The 16,832-nt window shown below is 54.2% G+C and overlaps 3 protein-coding genes and 1 long non-coding RNA gene across 14 annotated transcripts in view; 2 read left to right on the forward strand and 2 right to left on the reverse strand.

Annotated features, from left to right (window-relative positions):
- The window catches only part of MMP24 (matrix metallopeptidase 24), a 52,580-nt gene extending 43,802 nt beyond the window's left edge, over nucleotides 1–8,778 (forward strand). For all 4 annotated transcript variants that reach the window (XM_077951718.1, XM_077951716.1, XM_077951717.1 and 1 more), the window contains 3 exons: nucleotides 912–1,050; nucleotides 2,705–2,971; nucleotides 6,063–8,778. In XM_077951718.1, the coding sequence (XP_077807844.1) occupies nucleotides 912–1,050; nucleotides 2,705–2,971; nucleotides 6,063–6,400 (744 nt within the window). In that variant the 3' untranslated portion in view covers nucleotides 6,401–8,778. The remainder of the gene's footprint in view (nucleotides 1–911; nucleotides 1,051–2,704; nucleotides 2,972–6,062) is intronic.
- Nucleotides 8,739–9,787, reverse strand: MMP24OS (MMP24 opposite strand). Of its 2 annotated transcripts, none has more exons than XM_015149143.3 (2): nucleotides 9,718–9,787; nucleotides 8,739–9,608 (listed from the first exon to the last, which is right to left on the reverse strand). In XM_015149143.3, exon 2 carries the CDS (start codon nucleotides 9,603–9,605, stop codon nucleotides 9,408–9,410), a length of 198 nt encoding a protein of 65 aa, XP_015004629.3. In that variant the 5' UTR covers nucleotides 9,606–9,608; nucleotides 9,718–9,787; the 3' UTR covers nucleotides 8,739–9,407. The 2 variants fall into 2 exon arrangements, with proteins under 2 accessions (XP_015004629.3, XP_015004628.3); XM_015149142.3 differs by having other exon boundaries at nucleotides 9,681–9,787.
- LOC144332115 (uncharacterized) lies at nucleotides 9,681–10,789 on the forward strand. Its single transcript, XR_013399886.1, has 2 exons — nucleotides 9,681–10,380; nucleotides 10,685–10,789. It is a non-coding gene; the product is annotated as an uncharacterized LOC144332115 (long non-coding RNA).
- Nucleotides 10,790–10,886: 97 nt separating this feature from the next.
- On the reverse strand, nucleotides 10,887–16,386 carry EIF6 (eukaryotic translation initiation factor 6). 7 transcript variants are annotated; one of them, XM_015149136.3, is made up of 7 exons: nucleotides 16,328–16,386; nucleotides 15,985–16,096; nucleotides 15,780–15,865; nucleotides 12,608–12,783; nucleotides 11,933–12,109; nucleotides 11,554–11,735; nucleotides 10,887–11,173 (listed from the first exon to the last, which is right to left on the reverse strand). In XM_015149136.3, exons 2-7 carry the CDS (start codon nucleotides 16,089–16,091, stop codon nucleotides 11,164–11,166), a joined length of 738 nt encoding a protein of 245 aa, XP_015004622.1. In that variant the 5' UTR covers nucleotides 16,092–16,096; nucleotides 16,328–16,386; the 3' UTR covers nucleotides 10,887–11,163. The 7 variants fall into 7 exon arrangements, with proteins under 7 accessions (XP_015004622.1, XP_077807890.1, XP_077807891.1 ...); XM_077951764.1 differs by having other exon boundaries at nucleotides 10,887–11,204; nucleotides 11,496–11,735; XM_077951765.1 differs by having other exon boundaries at nucleotides 16,300–16,386.
- Nucleotides 16,387–16,832: the final 446 nt, after the last annotated feature.

Below are 16,832 nucleotides of genomic sequence, written 5' to 3' on the forward strand. Positions count from 1 at the left end.
AAACCTGGATGTGAAAGTGCTTTGTAAAACACCTTTTAAAATACTAGCTTTTGTACCATCTTTTACAAATCATGCTTCTTCTTCTGCAGTCATTCTACTTTGATCCGACTGAACTGTTCATAGGCAGGTCCGGGTTTTATCACCCCCATTTACACATAAGAAAACTGAGGTCTGGCAGCTACAGGCCTTGCCTAGGCTGCTTCCGTACCAGCCCAAGGCTGCAGTGGGGACAAGGCACCAGTTACAAGAGGCGTTTTTACTGGACTCCGACTATTTAGCTGCCATTTACTCAACATGGACTGTGTGCCCTGTACTGTTCTGGGCACTTTGCCTAGGATCTCTCATCTGATTCTCCATTATTACCTGCACTTGCAGGTGAGGCCCTAGGTCATGCAGCTATAAATGGAGAAATGTGAATGCATGCCCAGGTCTCGAGGGAATTCCCATGACTCCCATGGCTTCCATGATCCTGGCCCTACTGGATGGAGCTAGCCACGTACAGGGCACTTGGCCCAGGCTCAGTGACCACTCCAGCCTCTCACTGTCCTGAGGACCAGTCTGGCTGATGTCAGCGACGCTCCACTGCCCCCATGTGGCCACTGCAGGCCCTGACATCCTTTCTGGCTCCCTCACACCTTTTCCACACCAGGCCTGTCTGCTGTCTGTCTCATGGTCCACCCAGCAGCAAGAGTCAGCAGGAGGCTGAAATGAAGAGAGTTACAGGAGCATCCTGTCTTCCTCCCAGGGCTTTAAAAGTCAGAAGCAGCTAATGGACAGGCTCGGTGGAGGGTTGCCAAGCTGAGCCCCAGGGAAGGTGTTGGGCTATTGGGACCTAAGCCCCACAGCTGAAATCACTGGGTTCGGAGGCAGGGCCTGACACACCTTTCTCCCCCTCTCCCGCTTTCTCCCAGGATCGCTGGTTCTGGCGCCTGCGAAATAACCGAGTGCAAGAGGGCTACCCCATGCAGATCGAGCAGTTCTGGAAGGGCCTGCCTGCCCGCATCGACGCAGCCTACGAAAGGGCCGATGGGAGATTTGTCTTCTTCAAAGGTAATGTAGCCTGTGCTGCGGGACAGTTCCCTGCCCAAGGTCATGGGACCTCCTTTTTCCCATCTAAACTGGAAGAGGAGGGGTGGGAGGCACATGTCCTCAGAGGGCCCCTCTAGCCTAACAGAGACACTGACCTCTGACAATTTAAGTCAGAAAGTGAGACTGATAATCTGTATGTGCCAAGGTTGGTGGGGCGACCAGCTTTGTCCACATGACATAGAGTGTGGGACAAGCAATTGAAGACCACCCAGTACCTCATGGGAGGCCATCGGGTCAGTTCTGTAAGAACCCAGAGGGAAGAGGTCACTCAAGGTGGGGAGGGCGTGGGAGGGAGCTAAGGTGCTCACCCTGTGCCCAGCACTGTGCTAGGTTGTTTCATGACAATTATCTTGACTCAGGCCAGACCTCAGATGGGTGAGATACAGATAGTGAGAAGAAGGAAAGCATTCCAGAGGGACAATGGCTGAATAAAGGAGCAGGGTTGAGATGTGTACGGACGTTCACAGGGCTTAGAAGATCCATCTGATGGCCACGGAGGCCCCACCTTGGAAAGCTGTGAGAAATGGCCCAGAAAGGTCACCTGGGGGCAAATCCTGAAGAGCCCTGGTTGCCAGGCCAGAATGTGGTCTTGATCCATTAGGCCAAGGCTGGAAATTCATGGAATGTTTCTGAGCAGCAGAGAGCCAGAGGGCAGGAGGTGACAGACATGGCAGGGGCAGGGCAGCCATTTCTGAGGTGGTTCTGGAGAGTGCCACTCATGAGGCCCAATCCAGGGAGGAGCCGTGCAGCTGGAGGGCAGGGGACAGCTGCCAGGAGAGTCACAGGACCTCAGAAGTGACTGAATACTCGGCCAGGCGCAGTGGCTCACGCCTGTAATCCCAGCATTTTTGGAGGCCAAGGCGGGCAGATCACCTGAGGTCAGGAGTTCAAGACCAGCCTGACCAACATGGTGAAACCCCAGCTCTACTAAAATTACAAAAATTAGCCACGCATGGTGGCGCATGCCTGTAATCCCAGCTACTCAGGTGGCTGAGGCAGGAGAATCGCTTGAACCCAGGAGGCGGAGGTTGTGGTGAGCTGAGATCGCACCATTGCACTCCAGCCTAGGCAACAAGAGCCAAACTCCATCTCAAAAAAAAGTGGCTGAATACTGAGAGTAGCAGGAAAGAGAGGGTCAACAGTGAGGCTAGGACTCCCTGCTGGGGACCTGGGAGGCAGAAGGTGATGAGGAGGGAGCCCTTCTGTGGTGCAGATGAGGAGCTCTGGGAAGCCAGCCGATGTGGAGCTGCCCATAGGCCACGGGAGGTCAGGGTTTCTGGGTCTGCTGCTCAGGTCCAGTGGGACAGCCTCAGAGTCAGGTGTCGCTGGTGGCAGGTTTGGAGAGTGGTAGTGCATGCAAAGCCATGTAAGTGGCTGAGATGACCAGAGAGCAGAGAGGAGCAACTCACATGATGAAAAGAGGGTGGGACTCGGAGCCCAGGCAGCAGGGGCAAGTTGTCCAGGATCTGGGACTGGCCTCAGGCTTCCTGCCCTTCCCAACTCTAACTGGGCCAAGGGGCTGAGGGCATCAGGCTGTTTTCACCTGACATCCTGAGGATAGGCAGGCGGCACTGAGTGACTGGGGAAGCTGATCCTGGGCTCCTCTTGGCCACAGGTGACAAGTATTGGGTGTTTAAGGAGGTGACGGTGGAGCCTGGGTACCCCCACAGCCTGGGGGAGTTGGGCAGCTGTCTGCCCCGTGAAGGCATTGACACAGCTCTGCGCTGGGAACCTGTGGGCAAGACCTACTTTTTCAAAGGCGAGCGGTACTGGCGCTACAGCGAGGAGCGGCGGGCCACGGACCCTGGCTACCCTAAGCCTATCACCGTGTGGAAGGGCATCCCACAGGCTCCCCAAGGGGCCTTCATCAGCAAGGAAGGATGTACGTAAGGGCCGGGCTGGGGTGGGCGTGGGGAGCTGGTTTTATGTGGTCCTCACCAGTGCCCACGGGCATACTCAGTGCCTATGGGCATCCAGGTTTGAGACAACACCTGGTGGCAGACAGTTGACTCGTATCTACCCATGTTCACACGGTCCATTAATTCGCTTACCAGCTGCCGAGTCACACTTTTTCATCTGCAGGAGTGATTCACAGCAGAGAGACGTTGTCATAGACTGACTTCATTCCTTCAGACAGCATTTCTCAAACACTTATCCGCAGCTGTACTCCAGGGACGCCTCGAGTTACCAAATCTGAAAAGCAATGATGGGCATGCATGTTTCAAAGCCACTTTTTCACAGGGCTTGAGGGCAAGAAGATGGAAAGAAAACCTTTAAAACACATGTTTTTTTTTTTGTTTTTTTTTGTTTTAATTCTAAGAGATAAGGTCTCTGTCGCCTAGGCTGGAATGCAGCTGCACAATCATAGCTCACTGCAGCCTCAACCTCTTGGTCTCAAATGATCCTCCTGCCTCATCAGCCTCCTGAGTAGTTGGGATTATAGGCACATGCCACTATGCCTGACTACTTTACATTTTTTTTGTAGAGACAGGATTTCACTATTGTTGGCCAGGCTGGTCTCAAACTCCTGGCCTCAAGCAATCCTCCCACCTCGGCCTCTCAAAGCCCTGGGATTACAAGTATGAGCCACTGCATCAAGAGAGAAACTTTTTATGTTTCCTGAATTCCTCCTAGAAGCCATGCTGGCCACCAGCCCCCACGACTGCCGTCAGACATTCAACCTGTCTCCCCACCAGCACAGGAGCTTCTCAGGAGGAGCGGCCAGCCTGGCCAGATGCAGAGTGGGCCTCCAGGAGTGTTTGTTAAGTAGATCTCCACTGATGTGGTCCAAAACACAGACTCTAGAGCTGGACTGGCTGGGTTCGTAACCACCATAGTACCACTCACTATGAATCTGAGCAAATCTCTAAGAAGTTTTCTGTTTTCTCATTTATAAAATGATGATAATAATGGTACCTACCTTTATATAATGGTTTTGTGAGGATTAAAGAAGATAAATTGTGTAGCATACTTAGAAATAATGCCTAGCACACAATCCATGCTATATGTTTTAGCTGCTATCGTCATCATCATCATTATCATCATCTCGTGGGTTTCAGTTTATGTGGATTGAAAAGATTCATTCATTCACTCCATAATAATAGACAGCTTGTGTGGTGGGAGCTGGGGACGTAGCAGTGAACAGGACTGGCATAGGTCCGAGTCTAGGAGCATAAAGCAAGATGGCAACAGATGCTATAAGGGAAAGACACCCAGTACTTTGGGAGGTCGAGGTGGGAGGATCACTTGAGGCCAGGAGGTCGAGACCAGCCTGGGTAACATAGTGAGACTCCATCTCTACAAAAAAAAAATACAAAAATTAGCTGGGCATGGTGACATGTGCCTGTAGTCCCAGCTACTTGGGAGGCTGAGGCCAGAGGATTGCTTAAGACCAGGAGTTTGAGGCTGCAGTGAGTTATGACTGCGCCACTTGTACTCCAGCCTAGGTGATGGAATGAGACCTTGTCTTAAAAAAAAAAAAAAAAAAAGAGGCCGGGCGCGGTGGCTCACGCCTGTAATCCCAGCACTTTGGGAGGCCGAGGCGGGCGGATCACAAGGTCAGGAGATCGAGACCACGGTGAAACCCCGTTTCTACTAAAAATACAAAAAATTAGCCGGGCGCGGTGGCGGGCGCCTGTAGTCCCAGCTACTCAGGAGGCTGAGGCAGGAGAATGGCGTGAACCCGGGAGGCGGAGCTTGCAGTGAGCCGAGATTGCGCCACTGCACTCCAGCCTGGGCGACAAAGCGAGACTCTGTCTCAAAAAAAAAAAAAAAAAAAAAGAAAAGAAAAGAAAAGAAAAAAAGGAAATAAATCTGGGAGACAGCAATGAACTAGAGGGGGCCATGTTAGAGATGGCTGAGAAGGGCTCTCCGACAAGGCTTCACTGATAAGAAAGCCAATGGCCAGGCCGGGCGCAGTGGCTCACGCCTGTAATCCCAGCACTTTGGGAGGCCAAGGCGGGTGGATCACGAGGTCAGGAGATCGAGACCATCCTGACTAACATGGCGAAACTCTGTCTTTACTAAAAATACAAAAAATTAGCCAGGCGTGGTGGCGGGCGCCTGTAGTCCCAGCTACTCGGGAGGCTGAGGCAGGAGAATGGTGTGAATCTGGAAGGCAGAGCTTGCAGTGAGCCGAGATTGTGCCACTGCAACTCCAGCCCGGGCGACAGAGCAAGACTCCGTCTCAAAAAAAAAAAAAAAAAGAAAGCCATTGGCCACAGCTGCTATTTGTTGGCTGTCTTGTACCTGATGCTTTACACACAAGATCTCCCTTTTTGGGGAGCCTCAGAGACAGGTGACATCAAGGACCTAGACCAATGAAAGCCCTAGCCATGGTGGGGAGCCAGCCAATGAGGACGGCCTGAGCAAGCTGCTTTGCCCGCTGGCTGAGCTGCTTAGGCTGTTGCTGGAGCCCTGGGGTGGTTGCCCAGGGAGTGATTGGCAAGACTGCCCAGCCTCTCCCCAAGAAGGCTCCCAAAGACCCTGCATCTGTGTTGTGATGTGTGCCAAGCAAAAAAAAACCCATAATTGCAGAGAGGTAGTATCTTGCTGTCAACACAAGGCGAAATCTTACTCCTTGCCTCCCTTGGCTCAAGCAGGAGCCAGGCTGAGGCTTAATGGAACCCACATGTGGGGCAAGGGGGACCTGTGGGCACAGTGTGACAGAGCTGTGACCCAGGCAGCGTGCAAGGGGTCCTGTCTGGGCGGCACAAAGTGAACCATGTCCCAATTCTCCCTGAAGCCCCTCTGGTTTCCTAGCACCCGTAGAATGACAGGCAGACCACTCCAGGTCCCAGGCGCTCCCCTCTGCAGCTTCTTACTCCATGACTCAGCCAAGCACTACACCCCAAACCACCAGGTGTCCCCACCTTGCCTCCCACGCCACAGCGCCTGTGCCCTTCCTCTCACACTGCCCCAAAGCAGGTGCCGGAAGTGTCTGGGAGTGGTGATGCTGGGCTGTATTTCTGCAGATTACACCTACTTCTACAAGGGCCGGGACTACTGGAAGTTTGACAACCAGAAACTGAGCGTGGAGCCAGGCTACCCGCGCAACATCCTGCGTGACTGGATGGGCTGCAACCAGAAAGAGGTGGAGCGGCGGAAGGAACGGCGGCTGCCCCAGGACGACGTGGACATCATGGTGACCATCAACGATGTGCCGGGCTCTGTGAACGCTGTGGCCGTGGTCATCCCCTGTATCCTGTCCCTCTGCATCCTGGTGCTGGTCTACACCATCTTCCAGTTCAAGAACAAGACAGGCCCTCAGCCTGTCACCTACTATAAGCGGCCAGTCCAGGAGTGGGTGTGAGCAGCCCAGAGCCCTCTCTGTCCACTCGGTCTGGCCAGCCAGGCCCTTCCTCACCAGGATCTGAGGGGCAGCTCTGGCCACTGCTCACCAGGGCCAGCAGGGCCCTAGGCTGGGGTCGTACAGCTGAAGTGGTGGGTGCATTTGGCCTAGGCTGAGCGTGGGGCAGGGAATTATGGGGGCTGTGCCCCAGGGTGGGTGTCTGGCACCCAGCTGCCAGCCTTCTGTCCTGGGCAAACTACTCCCTACTTAAGGGAATAGGCCAGGCTCCATCCGGAGGCAGGGACCATGCCAGGAGGAGCCCCTGTGGTCACAGCATCCTGTGGTGTCCATGAGGTACCACAGCTCCACTCCTGGCTGGAACCCAGCACCCTCTGTGGGAAGCCAGCACTAGCTCTCATCCCCCATCCAGGAGATGCCACCAGTCCTGGTCCCCTTTTGCCAACACCTGCTGGTCAGATGTCCCCCTACCCCCACCCCACTGTCCTCCAAGGCTACAGGACCCCTGCTTCTGACACAGTGGGCAACAAGCCTGGGTTTCCCTGCTGGCAGACAGCAGATCCCTCAGGAAACGTGCTCCACTTGTCAGGGTCTCTTCAGAGACCCAGGATTTAGGGTCACATGCTGCAGGCAGGGCTGTGGCCCGGCTGGGTCTGACAAGGACCCACCTGTCACATCGTGAGTATTTAAATGTCCTGTCACTACTGTTTAAAGTCCCATTTTGCAAAGGCTGCTTGAGGCTTTAGGTGAACTAGAGGTGACTGTCTTGGTGATGAGGCCAGCAGAGCGGCCCTCCCCCAGGCGACAAGGACCAAGGTGCTGCTAAGGCCACTCTAGCGCCCAGACACCCCAGTAGCTGAGCCCTGCTCCTATGGCTACAGAGCTGGGGCAGAAGCTGACCCCATTTCTGGAGGCAGATCCGAGTTTGTGACCATCCTCCACTCCCCTCTATTGTCCCTGTCCCCAGCTTTGCTCCAGCCTGTCACTTGCGGCCTGGGGCTCAGCCTGACTAGTTAGGTGAGACAGAGATGGCTGCAGGGCCAACATGGCAGAGCCTGGGAGTCCTTCGGAAAGGGACGGGGTGTCTGAAGTGCTCAGTGCCTCCACTCCCAGCTACCCCAAGGCCGACTCAATCTCTCGGCTGGAAGCAGTGTTTTCCGAGAGCTTGGCCCTTGCTGACCTTGCTCACTGGGCCCATCTTCCCACACTGCTCTTAGAAGGGCAACCCTACCAGTAGCAGCCCCAAGCCAAGGGGGCTCCCTTTTTGACCTTCACTGGCCCGCCCTTTACTGTCTCTGGCAGGAGTTCCTAGGGCTCGGCCTGCCTTGCTCCAGTACAGCAGAGGCAGCCCTGCTTGTCACTGAGGAGTCCTAGACAAGGCCAATGGGTTCAGTGATGCCCACTGGCTCTCTGCCAAAGCCAAAAAGAGGTGTCAGGCAGTCTCCAGCGTGCTAGCCGGGTCTTGGATGCCACCCCTGCTCACTGAGCCTGCATGGGCCTTGCCCCCGACCCTGTGGTCTCTGAGATTGGGGTCGGCTTACCCTGTAGCACAGACAGGGACTCCTGCTGCCCTGGGAGCTATCTCAAGCAAAATCTCTTGTCCCAGGGGCGCCCATGTGGGTCCGCTGTGTCCCCTGTCATCATCCTTGTTTTTTCTCATTTTGGCCAAGGGCAGGCTCCCTGGGACAGGCAGGGAACAACTGCAGATATATTAGTGATTCATAGGTTTGTACAGTGTTTTATACTTTGCAAAGCACTTTATTAGCTCACACCTGTCCACTCACATGAAACTCGTGTAGGCCCTGGGAGGCCGAAGGTAACTCTCACCATGTGCTCAGATGAAGCACAAAGAGGTTGTTACTTGCCCGGGCCATCCAGTGGGCTGGCTGTGTCTTATGTCCCCATCTGTGGACCCCTCTAGGGTCTGAGATGAGATGAGAAGTGTCTCCTGTATCCACCTCTTCCTGGCCTCCCTTCCCCCACTTCCTGGTCCCTGTCCACTCCTCAGGTTGGTGCTCTCACTTCTTGAAAGCTCTAGGCACCCCCGCCTCCCGCCAGGCTCCCTGTTGGCTCCTGGCAGGCCAGCTGAGAATGAGCAGGAGATGGAGGCAGGCAGCCCAGGCTGCAGAGGTGAGGGATATGGGGCCAGGCCCAGAGGCCTCAGCCTAGAGGCTTCCAATCTCAGATTCTCCTGCCTGTGGTCATCTGTTTGTCCATCACCCCAGGACAGGGCAGACGGAGGGGCAAAGCACTGGGGGCCCCAGAGCCTAGCTTCCCCTCAGCCTGGGGGACATCACAGCATTTCAGTGTCAGTCACATTTTAAACTGATCAGCCTTTGTATAATGTTTTTTAAATCATTTATAAATAAAACAGAAATACAGAGTGTGTCATTTCCCTGGGATGAGGGAACAAAGATCAGGTTCCAAAAGTAATCTTAAGCTCCGGGAGGAGAACCGGGGTCCTCTGGGGTGTCTGGGAGCTGCCTCACGCATCTGGTCTGCCAGATGCGTCCTGAGGATCCAGGATGGGGAGCAGCCCCCCTCAGGAGTATGGGGAGGGTCACTGTGGCAAGGGCTTCTCCAAAGTCAAGGCCCCTGGTGCCATGACCGGAGACACAGTCAAGAGCACGGCTATCAGCAATTAAGATATTAATAAAAGGCAGACGAAGTCAGGAGGTGAGCAGCTTTACGGGCTTATCAGGAGGCCTGCCCTGCCTCTGGAAGCCAGCGACAGAGAGGGATGCCCCCGACCCAGCCAGCCGGAGAAAGGGATGGGGTGAACACGAAGGTCTGAGCTGGGTCTGGGTGCAGGCTGGGCTGTAGGCCGCGAAGGCGGCCCGGCCGGGACTTCTTTCCAGTCCCTGGCGACCTCTTCGAATTCTCTGCTATCTCTGGGGAGCCTCGGGTGGAAGGGGGTGTAAGAGACGCAGGGACGTGGGGAGAGGAGACAAGGCAAGCAAGAACCACAGGGGACGGCAGACAGACGGGCGGCATCCTCCGGAAGACGCCGTCAGTACCAGGAAGTGCAGGCGATGAGGAAGCGCACGTCGTCCAGCGGCCCCCACGGGCTGGGCTCGGGCTCGGGATGGGGCTGAGGCCGGGGCTGTTCCGGGCCCTCCGGCGCCGCAGGCTGGGGCTGGGGCTGGGGCTGGGGCTGGGGCTGCGCAGGCTCCGGGGCGCCGCGGCCGCCGCTTAGCTGAGCCCCCATGGTCTGCAAGAAAAGCCCTTTAGGTCTGGGTCGCCGGCACCCCCCGCTAGGGCCTCGCCCCAGCCCTGCCCTCACCTCGCACAGCCACACCCGCTGGTCTTCCGGAACCCACCTCAGCGTCGGGAGGAGCTGGCGCCGTGACGCCACCGCGCGCCGACCTCGCCCTCAGTGCGTTTGAGCGCAAAAGAGGGACTCGACCCCGGGCTCCGGGGCGGGACTCCGCGAACGTCCCCGGCCAATCCCGCCCTAGCGCCTCTAGGCCCCGCCCCGCGCAGGCGGACGGACTGCGCCCCAGAAGCCTCCAAGGCGCCCAGGCCGGGAGGACGCTGGGAACCCGCTGCCCCGCCCCAGGCCCACCCAGGCAAGGACCTGCAACCTCCATCCACTTTAGTCAAAGACTGCCCTGAAGCCAGATGCCCCAGAGCTCTTACGGGGCCCTCACCTGGCTCAGGGGAAAATCGGAACAGACTTTCAAGGCCAGAGAAGATGGGGCAGAAGTCGGGTGAAAATTGAGAACTAGATCGGGCACGGTGGCTCATGCATGTAATCCCAACAGTTTGGGAGGCCGAGGCGGTGGGTCACTTTGAGCTCAGGAGTATCAGACCAGCCTGGGCAACATAGTGAGACTTCGTTTCTACAAAAAAACAAAAACAAAACAAAACAAACAAAAAACCAAAAACAAAAAACAAGGCGGGAGGATCGCTTGAGCCATCATTGCATCACAACACTCCTGCCTGAATGACAGGCAGAGAATGCCTCAAAAAGAAAAAAGGAGGCCGGGCGCGGTGGCTCAAGCCTGTAATCCCAGCACTTTGGGAGGCCGAGACGGGCGGATCACGAGGTCAGGAGATCGAGACCATCCTGGCTAACACGGTGAAACCCCGTCTCTACTAAAAAATACAAAAAACTAGCCGGGCGAGGTGGCGGGCGCCTGTAGTCCCAGCTACTCGGGAGGCTGAGGCAGGAGAATGGCGGGAACCCGGGAGGCGGAGCTTGCAGTGAGCCGAGATCTGGTCACTGCGCTCCAGCCTGGGCGACAGAGCAAGACTCCGTCTCAAAAAAAAAAAAGAAAAAAGGAGAACTGTAGTGGACAGAGTTTCTTGCCCCAGGATGAAGCCTCCCATCCTGATGATGGTGGAGAAGGGAATGGTGTGTGTGGAGGTAGTGAACTAGATTGGGTGTGCGTTGTGTCCATCCCACCCTATCTTCCCAGAATGCTGGAACAACTGGAGAGTGCGGGGACTGTACACAGGCTGAGGGCCCCAAACATCACATTCAGAATGGCCCGGAGGGAACTGCACTTTAATGGGGTGGCACAGGACAGCAGAACCCTCAGCCAGCAGCCACAGGGCCTGCCAGCCAGCACAACAGAGCAGGTTTCTGCAGTAATGATAGATCCAGGAGATAAGCACAGGTGGAAAAGGGTTGGGTGCCCAGCCACTCAGTCCCAGTGAGCTCTCTGCCACCTCCCTGCCAGCATCCGGTGCAGATTGGGCGGAGTGCAAAGAAGGTGCCATAGTCCAGAGCCAGGAGCCCATGGAACAACTTGGAAGGTGACTCAGGTGAGGCTGAAGAGAAAGGAAAGCTCACGGTCAGTAGCTGTTTCACAGAACCCACCTCACTCTCAAGGTACCTGCCTCAGCCCTCACCCCCAGACCAGCTCTGAAAAGCTGCTCAAGCAGCTACTGGTCTAGTATCCTAGCCCTGAAAAGCCACAAAGACGAGGATTAGCAGTTGCTCAATAAATATGTTTTGAATATCATGGTGAATTGAAAAAAAAAAATGTGATGGCTCTATCTACTCAGCAGTGTGCAGATATGCTCTCACACTCGAGAAGCTATCAGAACAAACTGGTAGGCTCACATTCTAGATGACATCTTTTCCCCATACTCTCAAAATGCAAGTTAACCCCCAACACTGAGCAGAAGGAAGGAGAGACCCCAGGTACCTATCAATGAGGGAATCCCGCATGCTGGTGGCAATGGTGCTAGGCTGGGCTTCATTCAGCTTGAAGACACTCTCCACCACTGACAGCTCTGTGCTGGTTGTGTCCAGGCCACAGAAGGCACACCAGTCATTCACCACCATCCCAGCAGCAATCACCTCACTGCCTCGGTTCACAGTCCCCGCCTGCCAAGGGATGGGCTCAATGTGAGTCACGGCACCAAAGTCTCTCCCTCCTCAATGAGGACTCTCCCCAAACCCTGCTCCTCCCTGACCTGCAGCCCCAGTCTCAAACTGCAGCAGGTAATGACCCAGACTCCCAAACACTGGGCGAAAGGATCTGCCTCAGCAGGAGGCGGGGTTCAGAGGACAGGAATGCTTACCACAAGGGGGACCTGAAGAAGAGAGGACAGCTCATCCTGGTCTTCGATTGAAGTCTTGGGATGCACCAGCCCTCCCTGATTGCTGAAGACACAGTAACTTCCTACTAGCACCTGGTCGGCCACTGTCTGTCTGAAGACTTCCACCTTGAGCACATCTGCCAGAATTTCTTCTGTCTCCTATCAGTCAAAGGTATTGTGTTTAGGGCCCACTTACAGCCCCAGCACCCGGGCCTTGGCTCCCTGAGCCCCTTATTTCTCCTATGTACCTCATATGAAAGCCTCACCCAGAGAAAGGAGGAAGTACAGCTTAGAGCAGAGTCAAAGCCAGCTGTGAAGCCCCTAAAATTCATGCATGCCCTGAACAGCTGGAGGCTGGTCTCGATGTCACTGTTTTCCCCTCTCACCCACACTCAAAAGTTCAACAGTCGATCACCTATCCTGGCCCAGGCTGCAGGACTGAATGGTTCAATCCTGAAGGATTCATACCCTCCCCAGCTTCTTTCTGACACTTGGTAAGGCCTCTGTTATCACTATTCCAATGAATACCTGAAACTCAAGGGCCCATACAGAAAAACCACAGGAGAGACCCCTAATTCTTGCCTGTTAGGAAAGAACAGTGGCTAACCACTGACAGGGATGGCCCTGTGACTCTTGGGGCAAGTTGGGCTGCCTCACCCTGTCCAAGTCTGGGTGGACCAAGGCCACGTAGTCATTGCAGGTGGTGACATTGCCCAAGGCTGAGAGCCGCTCCTCCACCCGCCGAATTTGCACTGTGTCTGGGAGGCTGTTGCGAATATGTTGCAGCTCCTGGTCAGTGGTATTGTTGGGCACCAGGAGACCGTGCCTGTTCCCTGGAGAAACCCAAATTAGAGGGTGAGACAAAGGTGAACCATGAATACACAAGATGCCTGCTGAGCCCTAGCGGCTGAGGATACCACCCAGCCCAGCCCAATCAGCTTTCCCAGGAAAGCTTTAGGCCCAGAGCCCAGCCCTCCAACCCACTGATCTGGACAACACCCAGGGCAGGCCAGAGACCACCCAGGAATCTCAATAAATCCCGCCTACTTCACCATCATCAACTGGAGGGGAGTTGAACTAACAGGAAGAGCTCCTGGCATTACTTGTATATTTTGCTACTTAAAAACTGAGCTAATGCTACACACATAGCAGAATGGCTAGATTATTATTATTTTTTTGAGACCATCTCACTCTGTCACCCAGGCTGGATACAGTGGTGCGATCTCGGCTCACCGCAACTTCCGCCTCCTGGGTTCAGGTGATTCTCTTGCTTCAGCCTCCTGAATAGTTGGAATTACAAGTGCATGCCACCACACCTGGCTAATTTTTTGTGTTTTTGTAGAGACGAGGTTTCACTATGGCTGGTCTCAAACTCCTACCCTCAGGTGATCCGCCCACCTCGACCTCCCAAAGTGCTAGGATTACAGATGTGAGCCACCGCCCCCAACCAGAATGACTAAAATTTTTACAAGTCATCAATTCCAAGTGTTGGCAAAGATATATGGAGCAACTGAACTCTCATACTGAGACAGGAGTGTAAGTTGGTCAACCACTTCAGATAATTATCTGGCATCACCTGCAACTACTACTAGTCACATAACCTGTGACTCTGCCATGCCACTCTTAGGTATAATATACCCAGTAGAAATATGTAGATGCGTTCACTAAAAAAACATAGCAGCACTTTTTTTTTTTTTTTTTGAGATGGAATCTCGCTCTGCACCCAGGCTGGAGTGCAGTGGCGCGATCTTGGCTCACTGCAAGTTCTGCCTCCCAGGTTCACGTCATTCTCCTGCCTCAGCCTCCTGAGTAGCTAGGACTACAGGCACCCGCCACCACACCCGGCTAATTTTTTTGTATTTTTAGTAGAGACAGGGTTTCACTGTGTTAGCCAGGATGGTCTCAATCTCCTGACCTCATGATCCGCTGGCCTTGGCCTCCCAAAGTGTTGGGATTACAGGCGTGAGCCACCGCGCCCGGCCATTAGCACTATTCCTAATAGACCAAAGTGAAAACTGCCCAAATGCACTGTCAATGGAATGGATGAATACGCTGTGATATACTTACACAAAACACACCACACAGCAACAAGAATGAACAATCTACAAATACACACCAATGAATTTCTGAATTTCAGGTCACTCCCATCATAAAATACACAAGGACTAAGCTAAAATCTCCCTTGTTGTCAGAACTTGCTTCAAGTCCTAAGGGCATGGTTAGAGATCAGAGTACTTTAACTGAATAGGAAAATACTTTGAGGTCACTAGGCTTAAATTTTTTTGGTTTTTTTTTTTTTTTTTTTTTTTTTTGAGACAGAGTTTCGCTCGTATTGCCCAGGCTGAAATGCAATGGCACAATCTCGGCTCACCACAACCTGCACCTCCCGAGTTCAAGCAATTCTCCCGCCTCAGCCTCCCAAGTAGCTAGGATTACAGGTATGCACCACCACACCCAGCTATTTTTTGTATTTTTAGTAGAGATGGGGTTTCTCCATGTTGGTCAGGTTGGTCTCAAACTGCTGACCTCAGGTGATCCACCTGCCTCGGCCTCCCAAACGGCCTTAAGATTTTTAAAAATTAAAGTAAAAGTAAAAAAAAAAATAAACAGACTTCTAAAAGTGACCTCAATGAGCAGAATTAAGAAACAACAGGCAGCAGTAATGGAAGACAGATCCAGCTTAAAGAAAGGACCAGCTGGGCGCGGTGGCGCATGCCTGTAATCCCAGCACTTTGGGAGGCCAAGGTGGGAGGATCACCTGAGGTCAGGAGTTCAAGATCAGCCTGGCCAACATGGTGAAACTCTATCTCTACTAAAAACACAAAAAAATTAGCCAGGTGTGGTGGGGTGCGCCTGTAATCCCAGTTACTTAGGAGGCTGAGGCAGGAGAATCACTTGAACGGAGTGTTGCAGTGAGCCAAGATCGTGCCATTGCACTCCAGCCCGGGCAACAAGAGTGAAAACCCCGTCTCAAAAAAATAATAATAAAAAGAGAGGACCAACGACCAGAATTAACAGTGCTGACAGGTAGGAAGGTAGGGTAGAGATGTGGTAAAGGGAATTTAAGATTTCAACAAAACTGAGCAGGATGACCGCAAATCTTAGCTAATCTTTAGAGAGACAGAAATGAATGCTTACAAAGAGAAAGCACCTTGCTCACAGTCAGTGACAGGGAGAGATGAGATACAAATCCTCGGCTGGGTACAGTGGCTCTCGCCTGTAATCCCTACACTTTAAGAGACCAAGGTAAGAAGATCACTTGAGCCCAGGAGGTCAAGGCCAGGCTGGGCAACACAGGGAGGCCGCGTCTCTACTAAAAATCTAAAAAATTAGCCAGGTGTGGCAGCACGTGCCTGTGGCCCTAGCTACTTGGTAGGCTGAGTTGGGAGGATCACTTGAGCCTAGATCTTGCCACTGCACTCCAGCCTGGGTGAAAGAGCAAAAATCTTGTCTCAAAAAAAAAAAAAAAAAACTGATAAAAATCCTCCTCCACACTAAGAACTAGGTGTGGAATTTAGTGAGTCACTTAGGACAAGTCTCAGCTTCCTCATCAGTCGAGCTAGGCCAGTAATTCCTACCTTTCAGTATCTTTGTGAAGAAGGAATGAGAACAGGAGTGAAAGCACTTTACGTTGTTATTACTATTATCCAGCAGCCTTTGCTAGAAGGTTGCCCCCCATCTCCTGACACTTGGCCTGAGAGATTCTACAGTGCCCAGAGATAATAGAGGATACCCTGGGAATCCCTAGGTCACGCCGAGTTCCCTCCGGGGGTGTAATTAATGGTGCTTGGAGACCACTCCCTCCCTTGGCGTCCTCCACCTGCCTTACCCACACACATGCGCCCGATGATGCGGCAGCCGGCGATAGACGCGTGCACCACGGGGATGGTATCGGAGAGCTCGCCCTCGAACACACTGTAGGGACATGGACTCGGTGGTCGCGGGACAGAGGGGCCGGCACCCTCACCCTGCCGGAGCTCTTGACTCCTGCGCACCCTTCCCCGCCACCGCGAGCCCTGGGGCTCCCGCCGCACCTGTAAAAGTTCTCTGAACCTCCAATCGCCACCAGACAGTAGGTGTTGGTGAGCTTGGCAAAGCAGCCGATCTCACAGTTGTTCTCGAAAGACGCTCGGACCGCCATGAGGCCTAGGGGCGGCGGAGCCGGGAGTTCAAGGCCAGCAGATCTTTTCCCAAGTATCCCGGCCTCCGCCCCTCAGGCCCCGCCGCGACCCCGCCCCTCTCGGCCTCCCGGCCCCTCCGCCCTCGGGTCCCGCCCACTGGGCCCCCACCAGACCCTCCGGCCCTGAATCCTCCGGCCCCACCTCTCCCGACCCAGGACCGGAGCTGACCCTCCCAGACTCCCTCACACCAGCTCACCAACTATCCACTAGCTCCGCACGCGACGACTGTACCTTGGACTCCCTAAAAAGGTTTCCGTTTCCACTTCCGCCCAGGGAGACTTCCGGGAGAGCCTGGCACGCCCCGCCAGGCATCCAGCCCCTCTACCTTCGGCCTCCGGGGGACTCTATGGTCGCGAGAAGTCTGGGCGCGACCCCGCCTGGCCCCACCCCCAGCCTGCTCGCGCTCATTTATTCATTATTCATTCAGAAGCTTTTTAGGAGCTGTCCTCGACCTAGACCTCCGGCTGGTCGGATGTGAGGCATGAGGGAGAGGAGGGGCCAGGAGTGTCTCGCAGAAGAAGGGTTGATGATGTAGGTATTGATCGAAATGAAGCCGGAGGAAGGGCAGGTTTGGGGAAAGTGATGAGTCCAGCTATGCCTTGAGGGACAGAAGTCCGTGTCTGGAATCCAGCAGGGGAGTGGAGAGCTGAGGAAAGAGATGAGGGGCTGAAGACTAGAAGACACTACACATGGAGAGAGTT

Source organism: Macaca mulatta, chromosome 10, assembly GCF_049350105.2.
Source record: "Macaca mulatta isolate MMU2019108-1 chromosome 10, T2T-MMU8v2.0, whole genome shotgun sequence".
Classification (NCBI taxonomy): Eukaryota; Metazoa; Chordata; class Mammalia; order Primates; family Cercopithecidae; genus Macaca; species Macaca mulatta.